We start from the raw sequence: 19,217 nt of genomic DNA, 5'->3' as shown, positions 1-19,217 counted from the left end.
ATTGAGGATTTTCGCATTGATGTTCATCAGGAATACTGGCCTGAAATTCTCTTTTTTTGTTGTGTCTCTGCCAGGCTTTGGTATCAGGATGATGCTGACCTCATAACATGAGTTAGGGAGGATTCCCTCTTTTTCTATTGATTGGAATAATTTCAGAAGGAATGGTACCATCTCCTCTTTGTACCTCTGGTAGAATTCGGCTGTGAATCTGTCTGGTCCTGGACTATTTTTGATTTGTAGGCTATTAATTACTGCCTCAATTTCAGAACTTGTTATTGGTCTATTCAGGGATTCAGCTTCTTCCTGGTTTAGTCTTGGGAGGGTGTATGTGTCCAGGAATTTATCCATTTCTTCTAGATTTTCTAGTTTATTTGCATAGAGGTGTTTATAGTATTCTCTGATGGTAGTTTGTATTTCGGTGGGATCAGTAGTGATATCCCCTTTATCATTTTTTATTGCATCTATTTGATTCTTCTCTTTTTTTCTTTATTAGTCTGGCTAGAGGTCTATTTTGTTGATGTTTTCAAAAAACCAGCTCCTGAATTCATTGATTTTTCGAAGGGTTTTTCATGTCTCTATCTCCTTCATTTCTGCTCTGATCTTAGTTATTTCTTGCCTTCTGCTAGCTTTTGAATTTGTTTGCTCTTGCTTCTCTAGTTCTTTTAGTTGTGATGTTAGGGTGTCGATTTTAGATCTTTCCTGCTTTCTCTTGTGAGCATTTAGTGCTATAAATTTCCCTGAGACACACTGCTTTAAACATGTCCCAGAGATTTTGGTACGTTGTGTCTTTGTTCTCACTGGTTTCAAAGAAGATTTTTATTTCTGTCTTCATTTTGTTATTTACCCAGCAGTCATTCAGGAGCAAGTTGTTCAGTTTGCATGTACTTGTGTGGTTTTGAGTGAGTTTCTTAATCCTGAGTTCTAATTTGTTTGCACTGTGGTTTGAGAGACAGTTTGTTGTGATTTCTGTTCTTTTACATTTGCTGAGGAGTGCTTTACTTCCAATTATGTGGTCAATTTTGTAATAAGTGTGATGTGGTACTGAGAAGATGTATATTCTGTTGATTTGGGGTGGAAAGTTCTGTAGATGTCTATCAGGTCTGCTTGGTCCAGAGTTGAGTTTAAGTCCCGAATATCCTTGTTAATTTTCAGTCTTGTTGATCTAATATTGACAGTGGGGTATTAAAGTGTCCCACTATTATTGTGTGGGAGTCTAAGTCTCTTTGTAGGTCTCTGAGAACTTGCTTTATGAATCTGGGTTCTCCTGTATTGGGTGCATATATATTTAGGATAGTTAGCTCTTCTTGTTGCACTGATCCCTTTAGCATCATGTAATGACCTTCTTTGTCTCTTTTGTTCTTTGTTGGTTTAAAGTCTGTTTTATCAGAGACTAGGATTGGAACTTTTTTTGGTTTCCATTTGCTTGGTACATATTACTCCATCCTTTTACTTTGAGCCTATGTGTGTCTTCGCACATGAGATGGATCTCGTGAAGATAGCACACCAATGGGTCTTGACTCTTCATCTAATTTGCCAGTCTTTGTCTTTTAATTGGGGCATTTAGCCCATTTACATTTAAGGTTAATTTGCCAGTCTGTGTCTTTTAATTGGGGCATTTAGCCCATTTACATTTAAGGTTAATATTGTTATGTGTGAAGTTGATCCTGTCGTTATGATGCTACCTGATTATTTTGCCTGTTAGTTGATGCAGTTTCTTCACAGTGTCGATGGTCTTTACAATTTGGTATGTTTTTTGCAGTGGCTGGTACCGGTTATTCCTTTCCATGTTTAGTTCTTCCTTTAGGAGCTCTTGTAAAGCAGGCCTGGTGGTGACACAATCTCTCAGCATTTGCTTGTCTGTATTTTATTTCTCCTTCGCTTATGAAGCTCAGTTTTGCTGGATATGAAATTCTGGGTTGAAAATTCTTTAAGAATGTTGAATATCATTCCCCACTTTCTTCTGGCTTGTGGGGTTTCTGCAGAGACATAGGCTGTTGTTGGTTTGATGGGCTTCCCTTTGTGGGTAACTCGCCCTTTCTCTCTGGCTGCCCTTAACATTTCTTCCTTCATTTCAACCTTGGTAAATCTGATAATTACATGTCTTGGGGTTGCTCTTCTGGAGGGGTATCTTTGTGGTGTTCTCTGTATTTCTTCAATTTGAATGTTGGCCTGTCGTGCTAGGTTGGTAAAGTTCTCCTGGATAATATCCTTTAGAGTGTTTTCCAACTTGGTTCCATTCTCCCTGCCACTGTCAGGTACAGCAATCAAACGTAGATTTGGTCTTTTCACATAGTCCCATATTTCTTGCAGGCTTTGTTCGTTCCTTTTCATTCTTTTTTCTCTAATCTTGTCTTCTCGTTTTACATTAAGTTGATCTTCAATGTCTGATATCCTTTCTTCCACTTGGTCGATTTGGCTATCGATACTTGTGTATGCTTCATGAAGTTCTCATGCTGTTTCTCAGCTCCACCAGGTGATTTATGTTCTTCTTTAAACTGGTTATTCTAGTTAGCAATTCGTCTACCCTTTTTTAAAGGTTCTTAGCTTCCTTGCATTGGGTTAGAACATGCTCCTTTAGTTCGGAGCAGTTTGTTATTACCACCTTCTGAAGCCTACTTTTGTCAGTTCATCAAACTCATTCTCTGTCCAGTTTTGTTCCCTTGCTGGCAAGTTGTTGTGATCCTTTGGTGGAGAAGAGGCCTTCTGGTTTTTGGAATTCTCAGCTTTTTTGCGCTGGTTTCTCCCCCATCTTTGTGGATTTATCTCTTTGGTCTTTGATGTTGGTGACTTTTGGATGGGATCTCTGAGTGGACGTGCTATTCTTTTCTGTTTTAGTTTTCCTTCTAACAGTCAGGCTCCTCTGCTGTAGGTCTGCTGGAGTTTGCTGGAGGTCTACTCCAGACTGTGCCTGGGTATCACCAGCGAAGTCTGCAGAACAGCAAAGATTGCTGCCTGTTCTTTCCTCTGGAAGCTTCATCCCAGATGGGCACCGGCCAGATGCCAGCCAGAGCTCTCCTGTATGAGGTGTCTGTTGGCCCCTACTGGGAGGTGTCTCCCAGTCAGGATACCCCGGGGTCAGGGACCCACTTCAGGAGGCAGTCTGACCCTTAGCAGAGCTCAAACGCTGTGCTGGGAGATCCCCTGCTCTCTTCAGAGCCATCAGGAAGGGACGTTTAAGTCTTCTGAAGCTGTGCCCACAGCTGCCCCTTCCCCCACATGCTCTGTCCCAGGGAGATGGCAGTTTTATCTATAAGTCCCTGACTGTGGCTGCTGCCTTTTTTACTAGAGATGCCCTGCCCAGAGAGGAGGAATCTAGAGAGGCAGTCTGGCCACAGCAGCCTTGGTGAGCTGTGGTGGGCTCCATGCCATTTGAACTTCCCAGCAGCTTTCTTTACACTGTGAGGGTAAAACCGCGTACTCAATCCTCAGCAATGCTGGACACCCCTCCCTGCATCAAGCTGGTGTTCCAGGTCCACCTCAGACTGTTGGGCTTGCAGCGAGAATTTCAAGCCAGTGGATCTTAGTTTGCTGGGCTCCGTGGGGGTGGGACCCGCTGAGCCAGACCACTTGGCTCCCTGGGTTGAGCCCCCTTTCCAGGGGAGTGAACGGTTCTGTCTCGCTGGCGTTCCAAGTGCCACTGGGGTATGGAAAAAACACACACACACACAAAAACCTCCTGAAGATCGGTGTCTGCGTGAATGGCTGCTCAGTTTTGTGCTTGAAACTCAGGGCCCTGGTGGCGTAGGCACCGGAGGGAATCTTCTGGTCTGTGGGTTGCGAAGACTGTGGGAAAAGCACAGTATCTGGGCCGGAATGTACCATTCCTCAGGCACAATCTCTCACGGCTTCCCTTGGGTAAGGGAGAGAATTCTCTGACCGCTTCTGCTTCCAAGGTGAGGCGATGCCCCACCCTGCTTTGGGTCACTCTCCGTGGGCTGCACCCACTGTCCAACCAGTGCCAATGAGATGAACAGGGTACCTCAGCTGGGAATGCAGAAATCACCCGCCTTCTGCATCGATCTGGCTGGGAGCTGCGGACTGGAGTTATTCCTATTCGGCCATCTTGCCAGCAATCCCGGAAGCTCTTTAATCAGGCCCCACTTGTCTATTTTTGTTTTTGTTGCAGATGCTTTTGGAGACTTCATCATGAAATCTTTGCCAAGGCCTATGTCCAGAATGTTATTTCCCAGGTTTTCTTCTAGTTTTAGGTCTTACATTTAAGTCTTTTTTTTTTTCTTCTCTTTTTCCTGACACAGGGTCTTGCTCTGTCACCCAGGCTGGAGTGCAGTGGTGTAATCTCGACTCACTGCAACCTCCATTTCCCAGGTTCAAGTGCTTTTTGTGCCTCAGCCTCCCGAGTAGCTGAGATTACAGGCAAGTGCTACCACACTGTTTTGTTTTGTTTTTGTTTGGTATTTTTAGCAAAGACGTGGTTTTGCCATGTTGGTCAGGCTAGTCTCGAATTCCTAGCTGCAAGTGCTGGGATTACAGGCATGAGTCACCATGGCCAGCCTTACATTTAAGTCTTTATTCTATCTTGAGCTGACTTTTGTATATGGTGAAAGGAAGGGGGGGGGAGGGTCCAGTTTCAATCTAATGCATATGATTAGCCAGCACCATTTATTGAACAGGGAGTTCTTTCCTCATTGCTTATTCAACTTTGTCAAAAAACATGGTTGTAGGTGTGCTTTATTTTTGGGTTCTCTAATCTGTTCAACTGGTGTTCCACCCAAACCTGTTCCACACAGTCTATGTGTCTGTTTTTGTACCAGCACCATGCTGTTTTGGTTACTGCAGCCTTGTAGTATAGTTTGAAGTTGGGTAGTGTGATGCTCCTGGCTTTGCTTAGGATTGCTTTGGCTATTCAGGCTTGTTTCATATGTTTTTTTTTTTGAGATGGAGTCTCACTCTGTCACCCAGGCTGGAGTGCAGTGGTGTGATCTCAGCTCACTGAACCTCCATCTCCTGGGCTCACTCAAGCGATTCTCCTGCCTGAGCCTCCCAAGTAGCTGGGATTACAGGTGCCTGCCACCACCCCTGGCTAATTTTTGTATTTTTAGTAGAGATGGGGTTTTACCATGTTGGCCAGGCTGGCCTTGAACTCCCGACCTCGGGTGATCCACCTGCCTCAGCCTCCCAAAGTGCTGGGATTACAGGCATGAGCCACTGTGCCTGGCCTCATATGAATTTTGGACGTTTTTTTCAAATTCTGTGAAAAATGATGTTGGTAGTATGATAGGAATAGCACTGAATCTGTAGATTGCTTTGGGTAGTATGCCCATGTTAACAATATTGATTCTTCCTGTCCATGAGCACAATGGGCAGCATGGTCATTTTAACAGTATTGATTCTTCCTATCCATGAGCATAGATTGTTTTTCCATTTTTAAATGTTGTCTGTGATTTCTTTTGGCAGTGATTTGTAATTACTGTTGTAGAGATCTTTCACGTCCCTTATTCCCAGGTATTTTATTCTTTTTGTGGCTGTTGCAAATGGGATTGTGCTCTTCATTTGGCTCTCAGCTTGAACGCTGTTGGTGTATAGAAATGTTGCTGAATTTTGTACACCGATTTTGTATCCTGAAACCTTACTGAAGTCGTTTATCAGATCTAGGAGCCTTTGGGTAGATACTATGGGTTTTCTAGGTATAGAATCATATTGTCTGCAAAGAGAGATAGCTTGACTTCCTCTCTTCCCATTTTGATGCCTTTTATTTCTTTCTGTTCCCTGACTGCTCTGGATAGGACTTCCATCACTATGTTGAATAGCAGTGGTGAGAACGGGCATATTTATCTTCTTCTGGGTCTCAAGGGAAATGCTTCCAGCTTTTGTCCATTCAGTGTGACGTTGGCTGTGGGGTTGTCATAGATGGCCCTTACTATTTTGAGGTATGTTCCTTAGATGCCAGTTTGCTAAGGGTTTTTAACATGAAGGGATGTTGAATTTTATCAAAAGCCTTTTCTGTGTCCATTAAGATGATCATGTGGTTTTTGTTTTTAGTTCTATTCATGTGATGGATTGCATTTACTGGTTTGCATATGTTGAACCAACCTTGTATCCTAGGAATAAAGCCTACATAATTGTGGTGGATTAGCTTTTTGATGTGCTGCTGAATTTAATTTGCTAGTATTTTGTTGTAGGTTTTTGTGTGTATGTTCATCAACGATATTGGCCTGAAGTTTTTTTTTTATTATGTCTGCCAGGTTTTGGTATCAGAACAATGCTATCCTCACAGAATGAGTTAGGGAGGAGTCCCTCTTTGATTTTTTGAAATAATTTCAGCAGGGTTGGTACCAGCTCTTCTTTATACATCTGGAAGAATCTGGCTGTGAATCCGTCTAGTCCAGGGCTTTATCTGGTTGGTAGTTTTCTTTTTTTTGTAATTACTCATCAAGTTCAGAACTCATTATTGGTCTGTTCAGTGTTTCAGTTTATTCCTGGTTATTCCAGTCTTAGGAGGTTGTATGTTTTCAGGAATTTATCGATTTCTTCTGTTTTCTAGTTTGTATGTAAGAAGAAGTTTGGCTTATTGTTAATTTGAGCTGAGTTTAGGTCACTTGCCACCAGAAGAATGCTGATTAACATACTTTCAAGTAGTTTGAATTTTTACTGAATTTTTTTCAGTTAATAACCTTTTTCTGAAACTGATGTGCAAGTTTTCCATTTTATTTTTATTTTTCTAGTGAAAAGATCTTAAATTTTTAACAGATATACTTTAACCATTGTTAGAGAAACACAAGTTTATCAGTGTCTATATTTCTCTACTCTTATACAGATAACAATCATAGTATATTACTCCAATTCCTTTTTCTCTCTTATGTATCTGTGATCAATACTTATTTAGTCCTAAGAATAATTTTTACTGCTCACAGTTGCTTCTTGCATCCCACTGTTTCCTCTAGGATCCATTTACCTTCTTGCTGAAGAATATCATTTAATATTTGTTTCAGAGATAGCCTGTGGGTATACTTTTTGTACCTCTTTTTACAAGTCTCAAAATGTATTTGTCCCTCACATTTGAGTAGGAACAGAATTTTAGGTTCATAGTTATTTTCTTTGCAGTACTTGAATAATTTTGTTCCATTTCTTTTTGTGTGCACTTTATGGATAAAGTTTTTTCTTTCTGGTAGATCTTCAGACCTTTCCTATCGTTTGTGTTCTGAAATTTCACTCTAGCACAGAGGTTGACAACTGCAGTCTGTGGGCCAAACCTATCTTGCCATTTGCTTTGGTATAGCCTGTGAGCTAAAAATAGTTTTACATTTTTAAATTTGAAAAACAAAAGAATATCGTGACATGAAAATAATAATAAATGAATAGCTCAGTGTCTATTATTAAAGTTTTATTGGAACACAGCCAAATACACTTGCTTACATATTATCAATGGTTGCTTAATTGTGGCAGAGACCCACAAAGTCTAAAGTATTTATAACTGGTTAGAAAAAAATTGCTGATTCCTTCTCCTATGTATCTTTTTATGTGCTTAAACAGCTAAAACTCTGGGAATTATTAAGCTGTTATTTCTATTGCTTACAAAGAGGATTTCTTATGCCAGTATCCCAAATCAAAAACTTTTCAGTTTTTTCCATTCTATTATTCAGTTCAATGGCTGCATTTTTCCAATTTAAAAAACTTTCATTTCTAAGAAACTCGTTCTACCATTGGTTGAGGAGTGTGATATTCTCTCTTATTCCTTTGAAAATAGTAAATATGTTCATTTTGATGTCCTGTTCTGATTGTGTCTCCTTCCAAAGGTGTAAGTTCTTCCATCTGTTGAGTATTTCATTGATATTTCTTAACTGTTTGATATTTGTGCACCTTTTAAGTAGTTGAGAACAGATTGCTGCCTCTGTTCTCACTGGCTGCTTAGGAAGGGGCAGTGGGGTCGCTGGGGTTTTTAATGAGAACAGGGATAAGAGTAGGGGACAGAATGAGATGGGTTTGGATGTGTTGCTGAGGTGTACCTATTTAAGTGACTGGGCTTTCTCTGTTCCAAGCTCCACAGTCAGGGCTTTTGTCTTTCCTTTAGGGGTAGGGTGGGATATACAGGAGTTGACCTCGCTAGATGCATCTTCTTCTGGTCTTCTTGCTATTGGTTTCAGTCAAATTCAGGTGGTGAACATTAAGTGCCACTCCCATTACCTGTCTAATTGTTTTATATGTTCTACTATGAAGACTCTAAGCTGCCGGCTCCTTCATTCTGATCCCATCTGCTTTCCTCCTTCTAGTGGCCCGCTGAAAGTTTCTCTTCTTACTTTAACTGATGTTCTGTATTTCTTACTTTTATGTGGTTTGAGACTGAAAACTATAGCATGCTTTCAGCTGAACTCAGATGCTGAGTCTAATGCTGGTCTATATTACTATATTAATGCTAGTTTTTAGAAGTCCACTGAAGTGTTATTTGTGGTCTAGTATGTATTTTATAAATGGTTTATGAACATAAACCACAAAGATATTTTTATCTGTTTTAAGGTAATACTTTACTGTGTCTTCAAGTAATAGGTTTCAATTTTTTCTCTTTTGTTTTTGCTTTAAAAATCTGATGTTGGGGGGGTGGCACCAAGATGGCTGAATAGGAACAGCTCCAGCCTCCAGCTCCCAGCGTGAGTGACACAGAAGACGGGTGATTTCTGCATTTCCAACTGAGATACCGGGTTCATCTCACTGGGGTGTGTCGGACAGTGTGTGCAGAAGAGTGGGTACAGCCTAACGAGCGAGAGCTGAAGCAGGGCGAGGCACTGCCTCACCTGGGAAGTGCAAGGGGGAAGGGAATTCCCTTTCCTAGCCAAGGGAAACTGTGACACACAACACTTGGGAAATCGGGCACTCCCCACTAATACTGCGCTTTACCAAGGGTCTTAGCAAACGGCATACCAGCATCTGGCTCGGAGGGTCCCATGCCCACGGAGCCTCCCTCATTGCTAGCACAGCAGTCTGAGATCTAACTGCAAGGCAGCAGCAAGGCTGGGGGAGGGACGCCCACCATTGCTGAGGTAAACAAAGTAGGTAAACGAAGCAGCTGGGAAGCTGGAACTTGGGGGAGCCCACTGCAGCTCAAGGAGGCTTGCCTGCCGCTGTAGACTCCACTTCTGCAGACAGGGCATAGCCAAACAAAAGGCAGCAGAAACCTCTGCAGATGTAAATGTCCCAGTCTGACAGCTTTGAAGAGAGTAGTGGTTCTCCCAGCACAGAGTCTGGGATCTGAGAATGGACAGACTGCCTGCTCAAGTGGGTCCCTGACTCCCGAGTAGCTTAACTGGGAGACATCCCCAACTAGGGGCAGACTGACACCTCACACGGCCGGGTAACCCTCTAAGATGAAGCTTCCAGAGGAATGATCAGACAGCAACGTTTGCTTCAGCAATATTCACTCTTCTTCAGCCTCCACTGCTGATATCCAGGCAAATGGGGTCTGGGGTGGACTTTGAGCAAACTCCAACAGACCTGCACCTGAGGGTCCTTACTGTTAGAAGGAAACATAACAAACAAAAAGGACACCCACACCAAAACCCCATCTGTACGTCACCATCATCAAAGACCAAAGGGAGATAAAACCACAAAGATGGCGAAAAAGCAGTGCAGAAAAGCTGGAAATTCTAAAAATCAGAGCGCCTCTCCCACTCCAAAGGAATGCAGCTCCTCGCCAGCAATGGAACAAAGCTGGACAGAGAATAACTTTGACGAGTTGAGAGAAGATGCCTTCAGACAATCGAACTTCTCCGAGCTAAAGGAGGAATTACAAACCCAAGGCAAAGAAACTAAACACCTTGAAAAAAGATTTGACAAATGGCTAACTAGAATAACCAATGTAGAGAAGTCCTTAAACGACCTGATAGAGATGAAAACCATGACACGAGAATTATGTGATAAATGCACAAGCTTCAGTAACTGACTTGATCAAGTGGAAGAAAGGGTATCAGTGACTGAAGATCAAATGAATGAAATGAAGCGAGAAGAGAAGTTTATATAAAAAAGAGTAGAAAGGGGCCGGGCGCGGTGGCTCAAGCCTGTAATCCCAGCACTTTGGGAGGCCGAGACGGGCGGATCACGAGGTCAGGAGATCGAGACCATCCTGGCTAACACGGTGAAACCCCGTCTCTACTACAAAATACAAAAAAACTAGCCGGGCGAGGTGGCGGGCGCCTGTAGTCCCAGCTACTCGGGAGGCTGAGGCAGGAGAATGGCGTGAACCCGGGAGGCGGAGCTTGCAGTGAGCTGAGATCCGGCCACTGCACTCCAGCCTGGGCGACAGAGCGAGACTCCGTCTCAAAAAAAAAAAAAAAAAAAAAAAGAGTAGAAAGAAATGAACAAAGCCTCCAAGAAATATGGGACTATGTGAAAAGACCAAATCTACGTCTGATTGGTGTACCTGAAAGTGATGGGGAGAATGGAACCAAGTTGGAAAACACTCTGCAGGATATTATCCAGGAGAACTTCCCCAACCTAGCAAGGCAGGCCAACATTCAAATTCAGGAAATACAGAGAATGCCACAAAGACACTTCTCGAGAAGAGCAACTCCAAGACACATAATTGTCAGATTCACCAAAGCTGAAATGAGCGAAAAAATGTTAAGGGCAGCCAGAGAGAAAGGTCGGGTTACCCACAAAGGGGAAGCCCATCAGATTAAACAGTGGATCTCTCGGCAGAAACTCAATAAGCCAGAAGAGAGTGGGGGCCAATATTCAACATTCTTAAAGAATTTTCAACCCAGAATTTCATATCCAGTCAAACTAAGTTTCATAAGTGAAGGGGAAAGAAAATCCTTTACAGACAAGCAAATGCTGAGAGATCTTGTTACCACCAGGCCTACCCTACAAGAGCTCCTGAAGGAAGCACTAAACATGGAAAGGAACAACCAGTACCAGCCACTGCAAAAACATGCCAAAATGTAAAGACTATTGATGCTAGGAAGAAACTGCATCAACTAACGAGCAAAATAACCAGCTAACATCATAATGACAGGATTAAGTTCACACATAACAATATTAACCTTAAATGTAAATGGGCTAAATGCCCCAATTAAAAGACACAGACTGGCAAATTGGATAAAGAGTCAAGACCCATCAGTTTGCTGTATTCAGGAGACCCATCTCACATGCAGAGACACACACAGGCCCAAAATAAAGGGATGGAGGAAGATCTACAAAGCAAATGGAAAACAAAAAAGGCAGGGGTTGCAATCCTAGTCTCTGATAAAACAGACTTTAAACCAACAAAGATCGAAAGAGACAAAGAAGGCCATTACATAATGGTAAAGGGATCAATTCAACAAGAAGAGCTAACTATCCTAAATATATATGCACCCAATACAGGAGCACCCAGATTCATAAAGCAAGTCCTTAGAGGCTTACAAAGAGACTTAGACTCCCAAAAAATAATAACGGGAGATTTTAACACCGTACTGTCAACACTAGACAGATCAACGAGACAGAAAGTTAACAAGGATATCCAGGAATTGAACTCAACTCTGCACCAAGTGGACCTAATAGATATCTACAGAAATCTCCACCCCAAATCAACAGAATATACATTCTTCTCAGCACCACATCACACTTATTCCAAAATTGACCACATAGTTGGAAGTAAAGCAACTCCTCAGCAAATATGAAAGAACAGAAATTATAACAAACTGTCTCTCAGACCACAGTGCAATCAAACTAGAACTCAGGATTAAGAAACTCAATCAAAACCGCTCAACTACATGGAAACTGAACAATCTGCTCCTGAATGACTACTGGGTACATAATGAAATGAAGGCAGAAATAAAGATGTTCTTTGAAACCAATGAGAACAAAGACACAACATACCAGAATCTCTGGGACACATTTAAAGCAGTGTTTAGGGGGAAATTTATAGCACTAAATGCCAACAAGAGAAAGCAGGAAAGATCTAAAATTGACACCCTAACATCACAATTAAAGAACTAGAGAAGCAAGAGCAAACACATTCAAAAGCTAGCAGAAGGCAAGAAATAACTAAGATCAGAGCAGAACTAAAGGAGACAGAGACACAAAAAACCCTTCAAAAAAATCAATGAATCCAGGAGCTGGTTTTTTGAAAAGATCAACAAAATTGATAGACCGCTAGCAAGACTAATAAAGAAGAGAGAAGAATCAAATAGATGCAATAAAAAATGATGATAAAGGGGATATCACCACCGACCCCACAGAAATACAAACTACCATCACAGAATATTATAAACACCTCTACGCAAATAAACTAGAAAATCTAGGAGAAATTGATAAATTCCTGGACACTTACACTCTCCCAAGACTAAACTAGGGAGAAGTTGAATCCCTGAATAGACCAATAACGGGCTCTGAAATTGAGGCAATAATTAATAGCCTACCAACTAAAAAAACTCCAGGACCAGACAGATTCAAAGCCGAATTCTACCAGAGGTACAAGGAGGAGCTGGTACCATTCCTTCTGAAACTATTCCAATGGATAGAAAAAGAGGGAATCCTCCCTAACTTATTTTATGAGGCCAACATCATCCTGATACCAAAGCCTGGCAAAGACATAACAAAAAAAGAGAATTTTAGACCAATATCCCTCATGAACATTGATGCAAAAAACCTCAATAAAATACTGACAAACCGAATCCAGCAGCATGTCAAAAAGCTTATCCACCATGATCAAGTGGGCTTCATCCCTGGGATGCAAGTCTGGTTCAACATATGCAAATCAATAAACATAATCCAGCATATAAACAGAACCAAAGACAAAAACCACATTATTATCTCAATAGATGTAGAAAAGGCCTTTGACAAAATTCAATAGCCCTTCATGCTAAAAACTCTCAATAAATTCAGTATTGATGGAATATATCTCAAAATAATAAGAGCTATTTATGACACACCCACAGCCAATATCATACTGAATGGGCAAAAACTGGAAGCATTCCCCTTGAAAACTGGCACAAGACAGGGATGTCCTCTCTCACCACTCCTATTCAACACAGTGTTGGAAGTTCTGGCCAGGGCAATCAGGCAAGTGAAAGAGATAAAGGGTATTCAATTAGGAAAAGAGAAAGTCAAATTATCCGTGTTTGCAGATGATATGATTGTATAGTTAGAAAACCCCATTGTCTCAGCCCAAAATCTCCTTAAGCTGATAAGCAACTTCAGCAAAGTCCCAGGATACAAACCAATGTGCAAAAATCACTAGCATTCTTATATGCCAATAACAGACAGAGAGCCAAATCATGAATGAACTTCCATTCACAATTGCTTCAAAGAGAAAAAAATACCTAGGAATCCAACTTACAAGGGATGTGAAGGACCTCTTCAAGGAGAACTACAAACCACTGCTCAGTGAAATAAAAGAGGATACAAACAAATGGAAGAACATTCCATGCTCATGGATAGGAAGAATCAATATCATGAAAATGGCCATACTGCCCAAGGTAATTTATAGATTCAATGCCATCTCCATTAAGCTACCAATGACTTTCTTTACAGATTGGGAAAAAACTACTTTAAAGTACATATGGAATCAAAAAAGAGCCCGCATTGCTAAGACAGTCCTAAACCAAAAGAACAAAGTTGGAGGCATCAGGCTACCTGACTTCAAACTATACTACAAGACTACACTAACAAAAACAGCATGGTACTGGTACCAAAACAGAGATATAGACCAATGGAACAGAATAGAGCCCTCAGAAATAATACCACACATCCACAACCATCTGATCTTTGACAAACCTGACAAAAACAAGAAATGAGGAAAGGATTCCCTATTTAATAAATGGTGTTGGGAAAACTGGCTAGCCATAAGTAGAAAGCTGAAACTGGATCCCTTCCTTACACCTTATACAAAAATTAATTCAAGATGGATTAGAGACTTAAATGTTAGACCTAAAACCATAAAAACCCTAGAAGAAAACCTAGGCAATACCATTCAGGACATAGGCATGGGCAAGGACTTCATGTCTAAAACACCAACAGCAATGGCAACAAAAGCCAAAATTGACAAATGGGATCTAATTAAACTAAAGAGCTTCTGCACAGCAAAAGAAACTACCATCAGAGTGAACAGGCAACCTACAGAATGGGAAAAATTTTTGCAATCTACTCATCTGACAAAGGGCTAATATCCAGAAACTACAAAGAACTCAAACAAATTTACAAGAAAAAAAAAAACAATCCCATCAAAAGGTGGGCAAAGGATATGAACAGACACTTCTCAAAAGAAGACATGTATGCAGCCAAGAGATACATGAAAAAATGCTCATCATCACTAGCCAGCAGAGAAATGCAAATCAAAACTGCAATGAGATACCATCTCACACCAGTTAGAATAGCAATCATTTATTGGCTAGCCGTAAGTAGAAAGCTGAAACTGGATCCTTTCCTTACTCCTTATACAAAAATTTATTAAAGATGGATTAGAGACTTAAATGTTAGACCTAATACCATAAAAACCCTAGAAGAAAACCTAGGTAATACCATTCAGGACATAGGCATGGGCAAGGACTTTATGTCTAAAACACCAAAAGCAATGGCAACAAAAGCCAAAATTGACAAATGGGATCTAATTAAACTAAAGACCTTCTGCACAGCAAAAGAAACTACCATCAGAGTGAACAGGCAACCTACAGAATGGGAGAAAATTTTTGTAATCTACTCATCTGACAAAGGGCTAATATCCAGATCCTATAAAGAACTCAATCAAATTTACAAGAAAAAAACTAACAACCCCATCAAAAAGTGGGCAAAGGATATGAACAGACATTTCTCAAAAGAAGACATTCATACAGCCAACAGACACATGAAAAAATGCTCATCACCACTCGCCATCAGAGAAATGCAAACCAAGACCACAATGAGACACCATCTCACACCAGTTAGAATGGTGATCATTAAAAAGTCAGGATGAGGGCCGGGCGCGGTGGCTCAAGCCTGTAATCCCAGCACTTTGGGAGGCCGAGACGGGCGGATCACGAGGTCAGGAGATCGAGACCATCCTGGCTAACACGGTGAAACCCCGTCTCTACTAAAAAATACAAAAAACTAGCCGGGCGAGGTGGTGGGCGCCTGTAGTCCCAGCTACTCGGGAGGCTGAGGCAGGAGAATGGTCTAAACCCGGGAGGCGGAGCTTGCAGTGAGCTGAGATCCGGCCACTGCACCCCAGCCTGGGCGACAGAGCAAGACTCTGTCTCAAAAAAAAAAAAAAAAAAAAAAAAAAAAAAAAAAAGTCAGGATGAGTTCATGTCCTTTGTAGGGACATGGATGCAGTTGGAAACCATCATTCTCAGCAAATATTGCAAGAACAGAAAACCAAATACCTCTTGTTCTCACTCATAGGTTGGAATTGAACAATGAGAACACTTGGACACAGGAAGGGGAACATCACACACTGGGGCCTGTTGTGGGATTGGGGGACGGGGGAGGGATAGCATTAGGAGATATATCTAATGTAAATGATGAGTTAATGGGTGCAGCACACCAACATGGCACATGTATACATATGTAACAAACCTGACATTGTGCACATGTACCCTAGAACTTAAAGTATAATAAAAAAATAAAAAGAAATAAAAATCTGATGTTATCAAGATAGTTTTTTGGGGGTTTTAATTATTTTCACATTCAACCTTTGTTGTTGTCATGCAATAAATGAATCTTTTTATTTTGGTAAGTGACTTTATTCCTTTTACATTCACTGTTCTAGAAATATTTGCATTAGTTCTGGCATCTTTAGTTTATGCTGCATGGTCTGTGTTTTTCTTTTGTGTGTACATGTTTTCTGATTTAATTAGAATGTTTAGTCTGGCTTTAGTTTTGTAACAGTTTATTTTAATTTTCTTAAACCCCCAACTTATCAGCTTTTGAGAGCATCTGTTGAGACCCTGCTAATGAAACTTACACATATATTTACTTCCTCCTTTTTACATCTTCAGTTACACTTTTTTTTTTTTATGGAATATTATGTTCTGCTCTCTTTTAATGTCCTTAGTTGTTTAGCCTCATTTCTACATTTAAATGGATTGAATGCTCACTATTATTTCTTTTCTACCATGGCTGCTCATTTCTGAGCCTTTTATTTTGGCTTGTCTCTTGGTTTTAAGATTATGTACTTTTTAAGGAAGAGCTCCTGGGTATTATATAATCTCTAGTTCTCATATGTTTGACAATATCTATCTGTGTCTTTATGCTTGAATACCATCTTGGCTTGGTATAAAATTCTTGGATATAGAGTTTCTTTCTGTGAGGAAGTTGCAAACACTGTTTCATGGTCTTTCAGTATTCAATTTTACGGAGGCATGCTGATTTTTTTTTTTTTTTTAACCAGTTGTCTGGTGACTTGAATTTTTAAAATTGGAAAAAAAAACAAAAAACTCAATGATATACCTTTATTCATCCTTGAGTTCTAGTAAATTCACAATGCAAATCTGGGGTCAATCACTATTCATTATCAGTATTTCCTGGACAAGGCGTGATTTCTGACCTTTCCTATTCAGGTTTTCTTTTATTTCAAAAAAGCTTTTCTATTGTCTTTTAATATATTTTGCTATTTTATATATTCTTTTGTCTAAAATACATAAATAAGATCCCATTTGCTCTCCTTACATATACCTAATTTTCTTTTGGATACTTTTTTTGTTCTTTTCTATTACATTTTACTTGATCTTTCATAGTCTTCTTCCTCACCTCCAGTTTTTCCTAATTAAAGTCCAGAAGTACACATCCACAAAATGATTTTAATGCTTAATAGAACTGTACAGGGTACATGCAGTATAATTTTATTAATCTTCCCATTAGATATCTAGATGGCCTCCAAATTTTCACTATTCTAAACATCCACACTTGGGGGGGGTGTGTGTGTGTGTGTGTGTGTGTGTGTGTGTCAGGGTCTAGCTCTGTCTGTCAGGCTGGAGTGCAGTTGTGCAATCTCAGCTCACTGCAGCCTCTGCCTCCCATGCTCAAGTGATCCTCCCACCTCAGCCTCCTGAGTAGCTGGGACTACAGGCACACACCACTACACCAGGCTAATTTTTGTATTTTTTGTAGAGATGGGGTTTCACCACATTGCCCAGGCTGGTCTCAAACTCCTAGGCTCAAGCGACCTCTTTGCCTCAGTCTCCGAAAGTGCTAGGATTACAGGCATGAGTGACTGCGCCTGTCCAATCCACACATATTCTTTTTTTTTTTTTTTTTTTTTGAGACGGAGTCTGGCTCTGTCGCCCAGGCTGGAGTGCGGTAGCGCGATCTCCACTCACTGCAAGCTCCGCCTCCCGGGTTCACGCCATTCTCCTGCCTCAGCCTCCCGTGTAGCTGGGACTACAGGCGCCCGCCACTGCGCCCCGCTAATTTTTGTATTTTTTTAGTAGAGACGGGGTTTCACCGTGTTAGTCAGGATGGTCTCAATCTCCTGACCTCGTGATCCACCCGTCTCGGCCTCCCAAAGTGCTGGGATTACAGGTGTGAGCCACCGCGCCCGGCCCAATCCACACATATTCTTAACTGCAGCAATGTTGCCTCTTAAGACTGGTACGCTAACCGTAATTCCTAGTATGGCAGCTCAATGCCAAAAAAACCTTTAAATCATGCTTGTGAATCCATTTCTCTATATTCTCATGCAGTGAGGCTTAAGATACTGAGAGCACAATGAATGATTTTAAGGGTTTCCAGGTCATCGCCATAAAAATGAAATCCTAGTTTTGTGGCTAAGCAGGTTAAAGAAATCTCTCAATGAAAGAAAGTGCTTTGGTGATGGCTTGGTTCAGCACCCTCAAAAAAACTAATATTTAATGGTAGAGGTATAAGTTGGTACAATCTATATTGAGGACTATTTGACTTTATCTATGGGGCTGGATAGTTTCTGTTTATCCCTCTAAACCTGCTCTTCCCTGATCTCTATGCCTCAGGAGGCTGACCTGAATGGACCACATCAGAGACCATATTTGAGACACTGTCTCAAAAAAAAAAAAAAGAATTCATCTATATTTCTTTCTATATATACTTAGATAGATGGAGAGAGAGGCTCTTTGGAAGGGTAAGCAAGAACATGATGACACTTGTAGCTTCTGGGGAGGAGAACTGGGTAGGAGGAAACTTCTTACTATTTCTTTTGTTTCTTTGAATATTATATCATATGAATAGTGCCTGTTCAAAAAGTATACTACATTAATGAGAAAGATTGAGGCCTTTACAGAAGCTATGAGTTAATAAGGAAGAATTAGAAGAATTACAGAAGGAGTTACTAGAAGATGATGGAAAAAAACAGCAAATTATAAAGTTGCTGAAATGATCCAAGGAGTCAAATTCTTGGATAATTAAATTTCTTAACATGGTCCCTTTATGGAATTATGCTCTGACTAGTAGAAATACATGTAGAAGTTACTTCCTGCACAAAACCATGTATAATAATTTGTTCTAAACATAATCATCTTTATTACTGAAGGAGCTTTAGTTTAGTGTTTTTTTTTTTTTTTTTTTTTGGAGACAGATTTTTGCTCGTTGCCCAAGCTGGAGTGCAATGGCGCGATCTCGGCTCACTGCAACCTCTGCCTCCCAGGTAAAAGCAATTCTCCTGCCTCAGCCTTCCAAGTAGCTGGGATTACAGGCTTGCGCCACCACACCTGGCTAATATTTTGTATTTTTAGTAGAGACAGGGTTTCTCCATGTTGGTCAGGCTGGTTTCAAACTCCCGACCTCTGGTTATCCGCCCGCCTTGGCCTCCCAAAGTGCTGGGATTACAGGTGTGAGCCACCGTGCCTGGCCACAGCTTTAGTTCTTTTAGCCTCCTCCTTTATGTACAGGGTTTATCAATATCAGCAAAATAGTAGTTTGATTGTTCAGTGATCTTGATTTCCAGTGAAAGATGAGACTTGTTAAAGGAAATGGACATGAGAAGACTATCAGGAAATGAGTGAAGATTGCTGGAAAAGGTAATCATTTAACTAAAGTTGGTTAAATCACATTTTTATGCTATTCAAAAATGGAAAAAATAGAAAAGGATTTTGTAAGGGGGTCTGAATATTCTGGACATGCGCATTCCTGTTAAAAAGTTCTACAAGACATAAGGAAACTCACTCACCCTTCCTGGAATTGTGCTTGGGCAGATTCCTCTGCAACAAGTGTCTCATACTCCTCAGCGGCAAACCGGTCCCAGTCTGAGGGCTCAGGCCCATCGTTCTCAACATCCTGATTGGAAAGAAGACAGCCACAAGAAACAAAAATAATCAAAGACAAAGAATTGGAGATAGATC

At 40.8% G+C, this 19,217-nt stretch overlaps 1 protein-coding gene across 6 annotated transcripts in view; it reads right to left on the bottom strand.

Moving 5' to 3' along the window:
• The window catches only part of PPP2R3A (protein phosphatase 2 regulatory subunit B''alpha), a 193,889-nt gene that overhangs the window by 29,820 nt on the left and 144,852 nt on the right, over positions 1 to 19,217 (bottom strand). For all 6 annotated transcript variants that reach the window (XM_074031091.1, XM_015445113.3, XM_005545831.4 and 3 more), the window contains one exon: positions 19,046 to 19,152. In XM_074031091.1, coding sequence (XP_073887192.1) covers positions 19,046 to 19,152 — 107 coding nt within the window. The remainder of the gene's footprint in view (positions 1 to 19,045; positions 19,153 to 19,217) is intronic.

Source organism: Macaca fascicularis, chromosome 2, assembly GCF_037993035.2.
Source record: "Macaca fascicularis isolate 582-1 chromosome 2, T2T-MFA8v1.1".
Taxonomy (NCBI): domain Eukaryota; kingdom Metazoa; phylum Chordata; class Mammalia; order Primates; family Cercopithecidae; genus Macaca; species Macaca fascicularis.
This window is presented reverse-complemented; position numbering and strand designations above follow the sequence as displayed.